The sequence below is a fragment of the Cinclus cinclus genome, chromosome 5 (genome assembly GCF_963662255.1).
Source record: "Cinclus cinclus chromosome 5, bCinCin1.1, whole genome shotgun sequence".
NCBI lineage: Eukaryota > Metazoa > Chordata > Aves > Passeriformes > Cinclidae > Cinclus > Cinclus cinclus.
Genome location: NC_085050.1, coordinates 69,561,669 through 69,578,408, shown reverse-complemented (window position 1 = coordinate 69,578,408; position 16,740 = coordinate 69,561,669). Strand labels below are relative to the sequence as shown.

The 16,740-nt window shown below is 40.7% G+C and overlaps 1 protein-coding gene across 1 annotated transcript in view; it reads left to right on the top strand.

The window, feature by feature from the left end:
• Nucleotides 1-16,740, top strand: part of AFG2A (AFG2 AAA ATPase homolog A) — a 160,406-nt gene that overhangs the window by 717 nt on the left and 142,949 nt on the right. The window contains 8 exon segments of the mRNA XM_062493990.1: nucleotides 4-128; nucleotides 708-865; nucleotides 1,998-2,056; nucleotides 2,879-3,502; nucleotides 5,562-5,691; nucleotides 6,311-6,367; nucleotides 7,054-7,177; nucleotides 8,296-8,551. Of these exon segments, the coding sequence (XP_062349974.1) occupies nucleotides 4-128; nucleotides 708-865; nucleotides 1,998-2,056; nucleotides 2,879-3,502; nucleotides 5,562-5,691; nucleotides 6,311-6,367; nucleotides 7,054-7,177; nucleotides 8,296-8,551 (1,533 nt within the window).

Below are 16,740 nucleotides of genomic sequence, written 5' to 3'. Positions count from 1 at the left end.
TAGGAGATGACAAAGTTCCGAAGATGCTGCGCAGAGCCCTGGCGCAGCTGTCGCTGAGCAGCATGAAAACTGCAGATCTCTGCATAGGAAGGCCGGCCCTGCTCACCTCTGCTGATGGGCGGCAGGAGGTGAGACCCTTTGGTGGCCCTATGAATGCTTTTCTCGTGCTGTTAGCCTGTTCCTGTTGTATTCCGTGGAACAAGGATGGACCATGCACTGAGAAAGATGGTGATTGTGCTCTTCCATGTTGTCTACACTGTGGTTGCATTTGTATTTTCCGTGTTGGAAAAAATCTATGCAGCTGATTTTTTTTTCTATGAATTTATAAGTCATGTGTGAAGTAATCGGTTATATATTCTATCTTGCAAACACACATCTTTCTTTACTTGCAAATAAAGTGTATTTGTTTATCTTTTTCTCACTGATGAGTAGCATTTTCTAATCAGCACAGTGTATGCTTTTGAGTCGTCTGCAGAATATGTAGAGAGTCCTGGTGGAATTTTCCATCATATTCGTAGGCAAAATACAACCCCTTCAATTTTGAAAGTGTCTTCAATCAAATCTTAAGAGCTCAGTGCCCCTTGTGTCTTGCTCAGTGGAACCAGATTTTAACCTAATCCTTCATATTAAAGCATTGCTTACCTTGACTGGAAATGAGAGGAGCAAGACCTCAACTGACAGGTGTTTGCTTTGAAAACTCTTCCTAGGTCTGTACTGCTTGGCCCACCACAGGCTTCCCAGGAGGGAAAATTGGGCTGAGTGAAACCACACAGAAGAGCCTGAAAGTAAATCCAGGTGATGCTGTCACTGTGCAGCCTGTGACTGGTGCAGTCATCCAGGCAGAGGAAGTCGATGTGAAGTTGAGGTATGATGCTTGTTGTAACCTTACTGAGGTTTTTATTCAGCCACTTCCCTTCAAAACTTGTCATTCTTATATCATTTCACAGAGTTGGCATTTGGATTGTTGCAGAGTCTGATTATAGTTATTTCCTAAATAAAGTTATTTGATAGTTACGTTTATAAGTGTCCTAGCACTTAAATTAACATCGCAGTTCCCAGTCAGTCAGTTGCAGATTTTTTTTCCATGAAGGAATTCTCCCGACTTCCAGAGAGCCATAGTTTTATCTACGAAGCAAGAACATAAATTACTAAAAGAATAAATGGAAGTCCCTTTGTTCAAATACTTCTTAGCTTTCTAGATGCTTTACAGGTGTAGTTGATTGTCTGCAAATTAAACACCTCTGGGTAGTGCTTGCATGCATAATTTAGCTTTTCCTCCACTTAAAAGAATCAATCCCCAACTCCAGACTGCAACAACGTTAACTAGATTAACTCAAATTACACCTGTCTTCCATCAAGTTGCTTTCTTGATCGTTAAAAATCGAGAAAAAGCTTTCATTTGCAGGCTTAGGGCTCCCCCCGTTGTTCACACTTTGAGTTGCAGCAGCTGCGTCTGCTTGCTCTAAATGCCTTTGGTGCCGCTGCCTTTCAGCGTGCTTACAGTGGGTGCTTATAGCAGCTGTGGACTTCCCCCTGGAAAATGCATGAAGCGAGTCTCAGCTCTGAATCACTTAACTGAACCACTAGGGAATGCTTTGTGGGGAAACTTGGAGTGTTTTGATAGCGGATGTGTAAGTGCTCAAGGTGCTGTTTTAGTCAATAAAAGTTGGGTACATGTGTTTGCAAGGCTGAAAGAGACCTGCCCGATCTAAATTCTTCTCAGTTCAGTACCTGTAGCAATGATTATCGTGCCTGAACAGGTGAGATGCCTGCATTGCCTATTTGAGATCCTAAGAAATTGTAACTACAACTAAGGATTTTGTTAGTTACAGCGTTTTGTTTGGCAAAACTAGCCCCAGATTAAATACGTATACTTCTTGTGTTACTATGTGTCTAATATCTTCAGGGTTAAATCCATATGATATGAAGGCTGTGGAGTGCTGTGGACTGTGTTTTTAAGTGCTTGGAAGACCAATTTTTTCCCCTTCCTACCACAGGAACAAAGATGCCACTGTTAATGCTGAGGAAATGTCTGTCTGTCTGCTGAGAAACCTTGGTATGAGTTTTGCTGCTTCTTGATTGTTCAGTTTTTGTAGTTCTGGGTATAAGAGCAAACAGTTTCCTTTTATGTGCTTAATCAAGGGCTTATGACAAAATATGGGATGTTACTTGGTTCACACTTGGTTCAGGGATCGGTCTTGGGCTAACTAATTTTGTCATGCTGCAAATACCTGATTTGAATTAGTTGTGGTTCCATTTCTCCTGTCTGTTAGTTGTGTATCTGGCTCAAGATAGGAGTGTTCAGCACCCATTGACAGCCTTCAGGCTGATACTGTGGTGCACTTCAGGGTTTACTTGCATTGTGAGGACAAGAGTGCACTGCTGCACATTAATAGCAACTTAAAAGGATCAACATTAATTTCAAATCCCAATCTCTGAATCCCCTTTTTTTAAATGTTGGTGGTAAATAAGTGAATTTGCTCTTCATTGGGTGGTAGGTGTACATAAGTAAGGAAAAAAGAAAGGTAAGTTATTCGAGGTAGTGAATACAAAATTTTTACTTCTTACAATGCTAACTCCAAATTCTCCCTTTGTATAAAATTTTAAAAGCTCAAATTAATGATGAGTTTGAGTATGGGAGATTACATATGGTACTGACAAATGTTTATCCAGTCGAGTCTGCTTGTGCACAAAAGGATCATTCAAAGAGCCTGAAATTACCTCGTAATTACCTTTTGTTATGTTAATTTATAGCACTTGCTAAGATTCCTGATAAAGAATTATCCTGATGCAAGAATGTCTGAGTGTTAATTGCTGCCAGAGTAGATTGAAGTAGCATAATCTTTGTCTGTTTTTATTTTTTTCTTTAATCTCGTAGATGGGAAAATAGTCCTGCCAGGAAACCTCTTGGCTTTCACTTACTATGGCAAACTTTGCAACATTGTGGTGGTGAAAGTGAAGGGGACTGACGGTGCAGAGCTGATTGCCCAGGGCAGCAGCGCCATTCCCAGTGATTCCACTGAGCCAGACCTTGAGAGGTCAGATCTGGAGAGCAGTGCCTCAGACTTGTCCTTACAGCTCGGCAGGATGGACATTGGTGACAGTCCAGAGGCTGCCTCCACGAGCACCCCGAGCAAAGCTGTGGATCCAGGCTCACCAGTCACACCCAGTGCTCCAGACTCCTCTGGGAACGGAGACAAAACCTTCAGCAGGGGAGATGGTGCAGGCCTCACCCAGGATCTGGAGCTGGCTGGGGAAGGCAGCACTGAGGGACTCCGGCTAACTGGCAGAATTGGAGCAATGAACAATACAGATTGTTTTTACTTCATTTCTTCAAGAACTAAAATCAATTTCATTGAACCAAGGACCAATGTAGCAGAGGATGGCGAGTGTGAGTCCCAGGTCACCTATGACAAGATAGGAGGCTTAAGCAGCCAGCTCAGAACTATCAAAGAAGCTGTTGAACTGCCCTTGAAGCAGCCTGAACTGTTCAAGAGTTATGGTATGATGCCTGAGAGCTGGCTTTCTTCTTTAACGTGACCTTTTTTTTATTTCTAAGCACTAATTACTCCAGGGTTATGCACTGAATTGTATGTAGCTGATCTGGTAAACTTGTGTGTCCAAACAATGCCAAACTGCTTTATAATCACAGTATGTGGATATTGTGAAGGTATTCTGGTTAGCCTGTGTGAAAAACAGTTGAGCAGAGAAGAAATGTGTGTCTGTACTCAAATTCAGGCATACATGAGCAGAATTTATAGCAAATAGGAAAGACTTCTGTAGTTGGACACTTGAAAGGTGGTGCAGTTGTTTGTGTTGTCATAAGATTTTTTGTTGGTAGACTCAGTTAATCATATATTTTAAACTGAGAAAAAATCAGATTAATTCTTCTGCTTTTTTTATCCCTGTGTGTTCCTGCAAAATTTCGAGGTTGTTTACTCAGACTGTTCAGTGTGGAATTACAGGGTGGAAAACCAAGTGTGATTACTGTTGCCACACATGAAGTTATAGCTAATACGTATAAAAACTTGGAGGATTTTTGTGACTCTGTGTTGTGTATTTATCACAGATGGCTTTGTACCTTGTTGAGATGGGCATTGCTGTGAGACAGGGCTCTTTTACCTGTAAATATTTCTTTAATATCTTGCTTGGAGGCCCTTTATTTCTCTCTATGACCTCTTTCCCCCCCACACACTTCAGAGAGGAGGTGATTTCAGCAGGGACAGTTTCCGTAGGACACAGGTGGCTGTTTCCTGGCCATGATCCACAGGTGTCAATGGGATGGTGTGAGGCATCTCCATCCACCAGTAGTCCAACCCCAGCATCACCACGTGGTTTTGTGGCAGCAGAGTTTGATTTAGCATGAGTGTTCTTCTACCTAATCCCTAAATCTTGAGCAGATTCTCTACTAATCACATGATGGATGATGGTGTTTTCTCAGCAGTTACAAATCTTTAGCCCCCATCCAAACGTTGGGAGTCCTTGTCTGCTCATGGGCAGTGAGGCTGGAGCTGAGGTGAGCCTGTGGTTCCACAGCCCATGTATTGCCAGTGCCAGAAACACCACAGGAGGAAGCAGCACGTGCCTTAATGGACTGGTGTGATGGAACCTGTCTGTAGAGTTGCTTTTATTTTCATCCTTTGTCAGAGGGCAGATATATTTTTTTCTCTTTTCCAGTGTATTAGTTTCTAAGATTCGGGCTTGTGGCCTGTCCTTGAGGCACCATTCCCTGTCTGAGTGCCAGTTCCACCTGATGTTTCTTTGGTTGTGTTTCAGCACTGTCTTTTGTGCTGTTTGTCAAACATTTGTCTCTGCTTTTTGCTTTCAAGTTTTTCAACTTCTGGTTTTGTCTTTCGTGCCCATTTAATTTGGCTTTGCTGGTCTGAAACTTTCTTTGGTGGGCTCCTTACCTGAGATCACAGATGTGTTTCATGCAGTTAACCTGTATTTCCTGTCCAGCTTCAGCTGCACACAGCAGTACCTTGTTCTTCCAAAGTCCCTTATGTTCTGTGCTTGAATGTTTCTGTCTCTTTGGCTCTTAATGTGTGCCGTTAAGTAGGCAGATCCATCCTTTTAATGTGTGTTTTTTCATCATCTTGTAAACATTCTGAAATCAAGCCTCACAGTATGTCTAGAACTTTTTGGAGCGTTGAAGAGAAGTGGTTTTCTGATGGGGTAAATTTGTTAGAATGACACTGTTAGAATCATTAGTAACTTAAAGTGTGTTCATGGACATTAGGTACTCAGCTGAGTAATTTTTTTGAGAAAGCGCAGTGAAGACTATAATGAACTAATGAAAAATATAATGATTTAAATAGGTGATTTTAAAGACTGTCTTTTGGACATAAAAATAAAAGATGTGGATGAATGTCCCATTTAAGAGTGATCTTTTCCCTGAAAGCCTAATTCATCCTAATGACGTGTGTGTTACAGAAATCATTGCTCAAGTCAAGTTAGTGTTGGTAGTGACAGGGACAGTGAAATGTGCGAGTGCAGGCTGGGCCTGGCATTTATCACTAGTAACTTCTTTTCTCTGTTTGCCTGCATGTGCTTGTCCCAAGGGATCCCTCCTCCTCGAGGAGTGCTGCTCTATGGCCCTCCAGGAACTGGGAAGACCATGATTGCCAAGGCCATCGCTAACGAGGTTGGAGCTCACGTTACTGTCATTAATGGCCCTGAAATCATAAGCAAGTGAGTGCACCCACTTTATTTTCATTAATTCTGTAAATACAGTAGCCCAAAATATACCCTGGCACCTGTCCATTGTGGAGAGATGTAGTGTTTGCTCTGGGTTATCTGCTCAAAAGAGTCAAAATGGGAGGGGGTTCTCTCAAGTAGGGCTTATGGTTCTTCTTATTAAAAGAGGTTTCCTTGGCCAGGAAGTCTGTGTAAGGCATGGACTGGATTAAAGAGGGGATTAAAACTGCATCTGCAGTTGCCTGTAGGATAGCTCTGCAACAAGAGGAGGAACTTGTTAAAGCCTATTTGCAATTAAGGTGACACTGCACAGGCTGATGTCTCCAGGGAAGCAATTTTTTTTGTTGTTTTTCAAAAATATAGGTAAAATGGTTTCTAGCACAGAAGAGAAACAGTTCCCTTTATCTCTAATGTTTCTAACTTTGCCTGTGCCCCATTTCACCTTAATTTCTGGTCCTTGTGGAAATAAAGATTATTGTAGGTTTGCCTAGACTTCACACTTTGAAAGTGTGTGCTACAGCTTTTTGTAACTCACGAGCGGTCATTTTCCAGGTTGCCTGGAAAAGACAAAAACCCCAAGTTTTTTATTAAAATATTTTTTTAATTCTCACAGGTTTTATGGGGAGTCTGAGTCGAGGTTACGTCAGATATTCGCCGAGGCTTCTCTCCGGTACGTTCCTTTGGAGAATTTTCTTTGCAGTATCAGTTCCAGCCTTAATGTTCTTAAAAGAAAAATATTTGCAAGAATCTTTGAATTCTGATTTTTCTTTTTTTATCCAGTGCTGTTTAAAAGGAAATAAATTTGTTTATGTAGATCTTAGCTAGGAGGAAAGCAGTGAAATTTTAGGATACCACTTAAATCCTTTTGGACACTGCTCTTTTTAAGGGGGTGTTAGGGATGGTGCCAAATCGCTTGACCTATGTCATTTAGTGCATTGTGTGCTTATTTCAACAGATGGAAGCATGAGCCAGAGTTTCCCCAGGATCTAGAGTTTTGTCTTTGGAGGCCAGCTCTAAATGAGTTGGTGTTGGTACTGGATAAGAGCATTCTTCTGGAGTAGGGTGGCATCTTGGCCAAATTTGTTAGACTTGGCTTAGGCAGACTTTAGACTTCCGTAGGACATTAGGGAAAGACTATTGCATACTGAAGGTATTACTTGTCTCATATATTACTTATTTTAGTTTTCTAAGTAACACTGTATACAAGATTGAAACTTCCAGTTGCCTAAAGGAGTGGAATGCTAGTTAGTTTTTGTAGGAACTGGATGTTTTCCATGAGCAGCTTTCCTCTGCCTTAGTGTTTTAAATCTTCCTGAGCACCTTAACGTTTTTTTTCCTTTTTTTTTTTCCCCTCAGTCGCCCCTCAATTATATTTATAGATGAGTTGGATGCACTCTGTCCAAAGAGAGAAGGGGCTCAGAATGAAGTGGAAAAGAGAGTTGTTGCTTCACTGCTGACATTAATGGATGGCATTGGCTCAGTAAGTTGAATCTAATGGGACAATAAATGTACATGAGGACTTGCTGAAGAAAATAATATTGCTTCTACAGTGGAGCCAATTTGAGATGTATCACGTGTGGGGAAAGAAAACAGACTTGGGAGGGACTTTGTAGAATAATCTAATGCTTTTTTGGATGCTAAGCAGAGGATGTCAGAGAAAAATATCTCCTGAAAACTGTTGGTTTAAAAGAAAGTAGATTTCGTGCATTCACTGCCTTTCCTTTGCCTTCTCCCCCTTTGGTAGTTTTGGAGATCAAATTGAAAATTCAGTAATAGTCCATCATTGAACTAAACCAGGTATTTTTAATTGCTCTGAAATGAAAGTAATCAGAATACTTCTGGTATTATATAGGCTGCATGACTAAAGGCAACAGCAGATATTTCAAGATTGCCAGAGCAGTATGTAGGGCATAAACAAAAGCCTAATAAAGAAACAGTAAATTTAATTGACTTGAGTAAATTATGGATTAAGCCCATAAAGTTTGGCAATCTCTCATCTATTATTTTATGATTATTAGCAGGAAAGATGAAAGAACTTTGTCTAGAGTCTGAAAATAAATTTCTTCTGTTTATGTAATCTGCAAGTTTCTCATTATTTTCCTGCCTGGCAGTTGGAGTTGCCCAGTCTGGTATTGTTCACAGGCAGAACATGTTTTGTGGTGACAAAGGCTGATGGATATTTTTCCTGGAAAGAGTGCTTCATTCACACAAAGAGAATGATATTACAAGAGTCCTCCTAAATGATCTTGCCTCACTGTAACAGTGAAGAAGCAGAGCTTGAGGAAGTTGGTTAGGATTTTTGACCTTGCTTTTCCTGCTGGACCTACAGGAAGCTTTATAACCTCTTGTCTCTGCTGGGTTTGATACCTGAACGGATTTGCTTCCCAACCTTGTTTATTCAGGGTGTGCTGATACCATTTTGTTCTTGTGCCAGCGCTGCATTTTAGCTCAAGCACTTCTTTTTGTCTCTTTGGTTCTTACATTCCTGATTTAGTAAAGCAGATTCTTGGTGGTTAAAATGGGAGTGCCTCTTGTATTATCTGTTTGACATTTAACTGTATTTTAAGAGTAATGTTTGGTGTTGTTTGATGCCTTCAGGAAGGCAGTGAAGGGCAGCTGTTGGTCCTTGGGGCCACCAATCGCCCCCATGCCCTGGATGCAGCACTGCGCAGGCCGGGGCGTTTCGATAAGGAGATAGAAATTGGAATTCCCAACGCCCAGGACCGTCTGGACATACTCCAGAAGCTTCTCAAGAAGGTTCCCCATTCGCTCACAGCAGAGCAGTTGGCACATCTGGCTGATAGTGCACATGGTTATGTGGGTGCAGACTTGGCAGCCTTGTGCAAAGAAGCAGGTAAGGCTTTGTTTGTCTTGTTTAGGGTATTACCTTACTGTTATTCTCTTAATAAAGATTAAAAAAAAATCCACAGTCTGTACTAATAGCTTTTGAAACACTGAGGTTGCATTAATTTTTGAGTCAAAGAAAACACAGCCAAGTGTGTCTCTTCCCAGACAGATGGGAAAAATTCTTGGAATATTAATAACTTTTAAAATGAGGTGTTAGGATCAATAACCCTGGAGAATTCCCTGTGCCATTTCTAGGATCTTAGCTTGCTCTCTCTCTCAGTAAACCAATGGTTTTGGAAGTTAACTAAGATCCCTAAGAGTTTTTCTACTCTCTAGACAAACCCTTGCACACAGAAATCCTAATTCACTCTGGCTGCACAGCTTGTCCTGCAGGTCCTAGTTCCCAGGATGTGGAGGCTATGTGCCTCAGTGGTGTTTCCTGTCTCCCTTCAATATTTTGTGCCTTTTGTGTGTTGAATTCCATTTTCCTGCAGATGAGGAACTCCTGGCAAGGGCAAGGGTGCATGCACCTAGCTCAGGTTCGTGGCAGAGCTGAGAGAGCTGCTCAGCAAGCCCTGAGCTGGGGGCTGGAACGTGGCCCTTGGCCTTGGGAACAGGCACAGCCCTGGAGAATTATCCATGCATCATGCAGCCAGGGTTCAGTATGTTCCAGGGAATGTTTCAGCATCTGAACTTCTGTTTTCATTGGATGAAGTATTGAAGTACGCTCTATCAGTTCCTAGGTTTTGCTAGAGTGCGTCTGCACGGTTCGTGTGTTGGAGCTGAAATCTGCCCATGAGCAGCCCTTTAAAACAGCTGAGTCAAAATAGGACTGTCCAGCTCTGCTTACACCTGTTTGCTCCCTTGTAGTTCATAAATAAGTTTGCTGCATGTTCTGGTTACTTTTATTTCCTTTGGCACTGGGACAGCTTCCTCTGGCAGTGGCACAGAGCACGGATAATTCTTGCATCGGAACTGACTGCGAAGATGTCAGGTCTTTTATTAGGGGTGATGGCACCTGGAACAGCAAGGTCTCTGCTTGCCAGCTTCCAGAATTTTTTAAGGGGTTGTTCTCAAATATGAATTTGTGGAGGTTTTATGGACCAAGAAGAAAAAAAATATATGAAATTATTCATTTTCTAGTGCTTTCCTCTTGGCCTCAGTTGCGTTTTAAGCTGTTTTAAATTAGAAAACATCATTATCTTTCCTGCTTCTATATATTTGTTAAAAAATAAATTCCCTTTTTATTTCCTTTCCCCTGAGTTTTTGGAACCCTGTCAGTCTGCCTGTGTCTCAGTACTCAAATCATAAACACTTAACTAATGTAATCTCAAGTTCTCAGTGAGAAGTGTTGTGGTTTCAATTCCAAACATGACCCAGCTGAGGCTTTTACTTATGCGTGTGCAGATGGATTCGTAATCCAGCTGCAAATAGATAATATTTACCCACTTCATGAGGACCTCTTAGGAAATAAATCTGGAGTGTTGTGCAGGTTGAACATTACTTAGGTAAAAATCCTCAGTCATCTTCCTATGACTGATTACAGGACGTGGTGTTATCCAGGAACTTTGCATCCAAAGCCAGTGGTGGGAATGAGGGGAGAGGAGGATGTCTCCTTCCTATTGCTCTTCTTTCTTCAAGTTTGAATCCATGCTCTCAGATTTCCCTGTTTGTTACCGTGGGGTGACCTCTGCTGGGGAAAATACAGTCCAGCGCCCTTAACTCCTTGCAGCCCACGTGAAGTTTTCCTCTTCTAGAAGTTGCAGAAGCATGAGTCAGTCGAGCTGTTACATAAACTGAACTTGCTCATCATTAAGGAATGTTCTTAGTTGGAGTGTTTTTTGTTTTTGTTTTTCTTTTTTCCCCCCAATTCAGCTTTTTATCTGTTTTTTATATTACATTTTCAACACCTTGTAAAATACTGCTGCTTTCACTGGAGTTAAACTTAGCAAAGACTTTTGTAATCTACTGTTTCTCTTCAGCAGAGCAAGATTCCTTCATGTGGCAAAATTTCCAGTGTTTTGTCTAGTTTTTTTTGTGTTCCAAAATGCATGGGCTCTGATTGCTTCACTTCAGAAACTCTGCTGTGGCCAAGCTAGCTTGCTGTCCAGGAATGCTCTCTGATATTCAGCCTAAGTTTTCCTTGTTTAGTTTTATCCCATTATTTCTATTTACATCCTTGTATAACACGTTTGCTCTCCCTCCTTAGTGTTTACACCCTTCAGATATCTCTAGACTGTTCTCATGTCCCCTACCTCCTCATTCATTACTGAGCCAAGCTATAAATATTTAGCTCTTTTAATCTTTCCTCATAAATAAGTCCTTCCTGCCTTCCGAGAAATTGTGTTGATTTTCTCTGAACTGCCTCCAGTTTGTCAATAACCTTTTTGGTGATGTAGGCATTAGAATTGAACATAACATTTCATATATATATGTATATATTACAGCAAAAAGAAAGGTATAAACATGTAGTTAAGGCAACTAAATCACATTTCTAAATGTCCAAAATGCTTGGTATTGAAACATCTGAGTTAAGAATTCTTTCACAAATGTTATTTGTGCCAAAATCAAATTTGATGTGTTAAGTACAGGTGAAATGTGGAAACTGGCTTTGAAAAAGGATTTCAGAACTCAGGTGTACCTGTTCAGGTTTTGGCACAGGATTACTGTTGCTTGCTGATTGTATTTCTGTTGTGGTCTGTGGGAGACTCTCGAGTCCTGCATACCCCATTTATATCCTTGGGTTTGTGGCTGGAAAGACTGCAAGTTTGCAAGCTAAATATGTTTATATTCCAAATTCAAAGTTTAGATCATTTTCCAGAGGACTGATCTTTCCTTATCTTTCTACTTCAACTCTGTTTTTTTAACACATGCATTGTGTATATACTGCTTGTATAAACCAAGGGTGTAGTAATTAGTAACATGGTAAATGTAGTATTTGTAGGGCTTTTGCATCTCTAGTCAGGTTTCCTAAGATACTTCATTATAAAAGCTTTGATGTTTGCCTTCTATATAATTCTGAAGACCATTTGTTCATGGAAAGTAAATAACCATTGTGCAATTAAATATATTCCAACTGTTTTTTTGGCAGAAGCTGTTTGTTCTACAGTGCAGGGTTTGCTTAGTGGTACTGCTGGGGGTCACACAGGAAAGTTTCATGTTCTGCTCAGCTGCTCTGCATTTTCATGGGAATTTTGAAGAAGTTTTGGAGGCCTGTAATGTCCATTTTGTGTTGAATTATTCTAGGACCCTGTGTCTATGGTTGTGGTGTGGTGTATGCTGGGATGGGCAGGGAGAGGAAGAGGGGGCAAGAAACTTTTGCAGAATCTGTGCAGTGTGAGCTGTACTTTTCCTAAACAGGGTATTGTGACCAAAACCCACAACACTTTTATATAGAGATGCTTGTAATAATCAGCTAAGAGTGTTTTTATTTTAGTTCCTGTATTTTTAAAATATTAGTGGGTGTTTCCCCTTTTCCTCTATTGAAGATGCAGTTCTAGCCTCTCACAAAATGAAACCCCAAGACTGATTTTTTTTTAGGGTACCTTCACGTCCAAGGTTACAATATCTGTAGTGACTCCACTGGGAAAGTTAAGATTTGCTGTGGTTCTCTACTGCCTGGCAAGATACTTGTGATTTTTCACAGAAGTTAACAGCCAAATGTGACAAACCTGCAGATTCCATGCTGGGCACTGGGCCACATCCCATGGACTTCAACTTGCAGTGGCAGACTCCTCTTGGTAGACTCATGAGGACTTGAGTGCCATCCAAGGGATTCACACACAGAGAATTCTTGAAAAGAAAAGAGTTGATTTATGTGTGTAGCTGAGAAAGTCTCATTCTTCAGGTTGGGAGAGGTCTACTGTATCCTAAATTATTTAGTAGGCTGGTTTTTAGTGTGAACAGCTGCTTTCTGAGTTGTTTGGTCTCAAGTAGAGGAGTGTATAGAAGATAGACTGCCATATCCATGCATATAATGTCAGGGTTTGTATGCCCTTAAGATCTTGTTGCTTCTCCTTTATTTAATTTGCTGTGTGGTCTTTTATTAATTCACTAAAAAATTGTAATGGTTTTAATTTATTGGCAAAGATAAGCACTATACTTCTTTTAAAAAAAGAAAAACAAAACATATGAAATGTTAATTATGTAGCAGGGACATGAATGGTATAAACTGTACTGAATGTTAGAAGATGCTTAGCAACAAAGGTTTCCAAATATAGCAATTTATTATAAACTTATCCTTGTATGGCTGCCTGTAGCATTTCAAGAGGGTGAATATAAATATAGCTTGATTTCTTCAAGGAGTGGGTTCAGTCATATTGTTTACAGAGAAAGGAAGTATTTGCTTTGTGACTCTCAGAATTTATCTTGAACATCCTTGTTCATTACACATCATTTCAGTGTGCTGATATAAAACACTTGGGCAGTGATAAGATAGAATCATGAGGAGAGGAAGAACAAATGACTTTGTTTAAATAGTGGTCACTCTGGCAAGGACATTGATTTGCTTCCAGTAAGGATGCTGTAACCACTGAGACTTGGAGACTTCTGTGAAAGAGGCTCTGGTGGCTTTGTTTTGCATCAGAAATTTTTTAATTGCCTGAAAAAGGTATCACCTTGCTTAGCCTTTAGGATTAGAATGGTCTAAAAATCTTATAGAAATAAGAGATTGGAATGTATCTTTGGCCTGCATGAATCACCATTACTCTGCTGAATCTGTGAAGCCACTTTTCATAGGCATGTGATAATGGTCTGTTGTCTTGTGCTCATAATTTTGAGTCCTGTTGTTTGGAGATCTTGTCTGTGCTGTTCATGTGCCCATTTAATTATTCCTGCTTTCTGGTGAATAACACAGGATGGAGAGGCTTTGTGCTGTTTAATCCATAGCTCTGTTTATAGATTTTATGTGGATATTAGATCTGTAAAGGTGTAATTTATTTAGGAGCATACTGTACTTGGCTTTTTGTTGGAGCTGAGAAACTTCCTGCTGTATCTTGTACACTCCAAGAAAGAGTTTCTGCAATCCGCTTGCATTAAGAGTAAGAATTAAAAAACAATAATCAACTGAAGGACTGTCTCTTAGGATTTTTCTTGTTTTCCCTGTAATTGATGGGGAAGTGAATTCCCCTGAAGCCCAGGAATGTCTCTTTGTTAGACCTGTGTGTTTTTTTTCGCCCCCAGCTCCTGCAGTTGTGGTAGCCTGGCCACCTGCAGGAAACATGAGCCGTGTGGGCTAATGTGATTAACAGTGAGGCTCTGTGCACCCCGAGGAGCAGCCCCTGACTGCTCTTTCAGCCAGACAAACGGTGCCTTCAATCCCTGCCTTCCCAGCCTCCTATCTCCAATCGAGCTCTTCCTTTCAGCTCAGGCACAGCCCTGATGAAACAGCCCAGTGTTAGGGCATCAAGAATATCCTTCCTTTCTCTAAGCTATAAAGGTTCTGAAACTTTCCCAGCACTCTCTGGACCCGGGTTCTGCTGGGGGTGTGCAACAAATGCAGATATTTTTCTTGGATTACGCTGCTGAATGTAGGAATGTGGGCTTGAGACACTGTTGAAAATGCAGATTTTGACAGAGGCAGTTGATGACCAAGGCAATGGGATTGTTTGTTTTGCATGGTGGTTTTTGGTTTGCTTTCAAATTGACTGTAGTTACATATTTGAAAGGGGAAGCACTGTTTGACATGCTGTAATTATTTTATTCCCTTATGGAAAGTGACTGAAAATACCATGTCTGTGTTGTTATTTATTTATTTATTAGTAGCAGGGACAAATATTGAAGCTATGCTGTTGCAAACAATCTGCTATTGCATTGTCCGACTGAGCACTGGTTCCCATGTGACACTCAAAATGAAGTGGGAAAGGCTGCTTGACTTTTTGTGAAAAGGTCATGTAGAAAATGTGGGAGTTTGGGGAATATTAATAACATATCTAGTCAGATGGTCAATATAAAAAAAAAGTGTTAGGAAATTTTTGCAGAAAGGGCAGAATATTGGATTTTGAAATGCACTGAAAAGCACAGACGTGATACAAATGTAAAGCTACAAATGAATTTTAGGACTGGGGCAACTGAGTTTTCTGGCACTGTGTTCAATCACTCTAATTTATGGTGTAAGGAGAGCAAGAAAATCCAATCTTCAGTGTTCGTGAGTGTGCAGTTCAGTGGTGTTTGGGTTGGGTCCCTGGAGCAGAGGGTGTTTCTAAACCAAAGCAATAGGCGCAGCAGGTTAGGAGCAAACAGGCCCGTGCCTACACACACACACACGGCAATGCAGTGTGGCTTTCTTGGCCTCTGTAACATGTTTTGGGATTGTTTCTTTGAGCAGCAGCTCAGAATGATGGCTTCTCTGCAGAAGTGGCTATGTGTGGCTGCTGCCTCTCTGAAGCAATGCTGGTGCATGCTGTGTTGGATTTTGGAATTATTTTTTTCTTAAAATCCTTTTCCTTTTTTTTTTTTGTATTGGTACTTGATTTTTGTTTTTGCCCGACGAATGTTGCACTCACAGCAGTCAGGGCATGTGAACTTTCAGTTTTCACCATAACTAGTTTTAAGTGTGTGTTTATCCAAAATTTGCAGCTAATTGGATGATGGGATTGCTGACTTCATGCACACAGTTGTGAGTTGAGTACTTAATAATCCGTTTAAAACACATCCCATTCTGCCTGCTGATATTTATATAAGCAGGAAATTTGGATTATTTTTCAGAAGAGTTGATCAATAACTGTAACTATTATTTTAAATTAACCTTCTTGACACATAAGTCACCATGTTCTTTCTTCTACAGCTTGAGTGGTACTGAAGAAATGATATTATTTATGTGTGGCAATGCAGTCAGCAGTAGGCATTAGAATGATCAGGTAGTATTGAGGGAGGGAGCTTGAATATTTTCAGGCGAAAATGACTACTGACTTTAATTTTTTAGCTGGATCCCTTGCCAACATCCCTCATTACAATCAGACTGGCCAGTTAGGCATTAGCTGTTGCTTCTTGTCTTTATGCCCTTGCTGTTCTGGTAGCCTGGCAGTCCTTATTTTTCTCCTCACACACGTGTGACCACCCTTAGGTACATTTATGTCTGGGAGCAGGTTAGGAACAGGCAGTCTGCTATTCCTTATTTCCCTCTGTTGTCACAGTGTCGGGATAGATGACGTGTCTGTGTACCTGATCTGTGAATAAACCATTTCCTCTACGAAAAAAGTTCTGAAAGTGCAGTTCCTCCTTCCTTCCTTGCCCTCCCCTGTCGCACCTCTCAGCAGCTTTCAGGCAGCTCCACAGTCATGTTCCAGCAAATGCTGGGGCTCTTCAGGAAAGACTATAAATCGTGGATATAATCCCTGCAGTAGGTTAGCTCAGTGAATTTGCAATGTTATGGTTACAAGGGATTTAAGGGCATTATCTTTCCTGTGCAAAAAGTGCATGAAAGTTCTTCAGGGGTTTTTCCCCTATAGCTCTGGGAGCTAAAGACAGATGGCAGAATATGGTTTTGAGAGCAAAAAGTCAAGATTTCTGTTTCCTGTCTTCTTTTCCTAAATTACAGTTTTATGTACAGGTTAAATTTGGGAAAAAAAAAAGTTTAAAATGCGTTTTAAACTAACTTTAAGTTATATGAAATGCTTTTTGTACACATAAATCTGTCGAGTTTTGAAGTGGAGTATGTAAAGATCTGGAAATAGAGTAAGATGCCCCCTCCAGTGCCATAAGAAAGCTGGGATTTTACCCATCTATGCCCCTCTGTTGAGCATTCCCCTGCCAGCCATGTGGTAGAGGATCACATTGGATCTGACAGCTGTCACAGGGAGAAATAGTGTGTGTCTTCTGGGTTTGGCCAGAAGAATTTGAAAGGGAAATGCTAGATTAACAGAGAAGGAAGAAATATTTCCTTTTGTAAGCAATCTTACAAGAAGTTAACAATTTCTTTGAAGCTACTTACAAATTCTGATATTGGGATTCTGTTAGAATAAGTGCAGACAGGATGGATTTGCAAAAGGAACAGCTGATGGGCAGTAAAAGATGCATGATTAACCATTTGGTTGGGCTCAGTTTATTTCCTCAACTGTTGTGTATATATTCTGTTTTGGAAACCTGAAGTATATATGTTGGTCATTCTGAGTGGCTGTTTCCTATTATTTACAGTGGTGTGTAATTATACACAGACTCTGACAAATATAGCAGTGTCGTAGGGTCTATTTTTAGGCT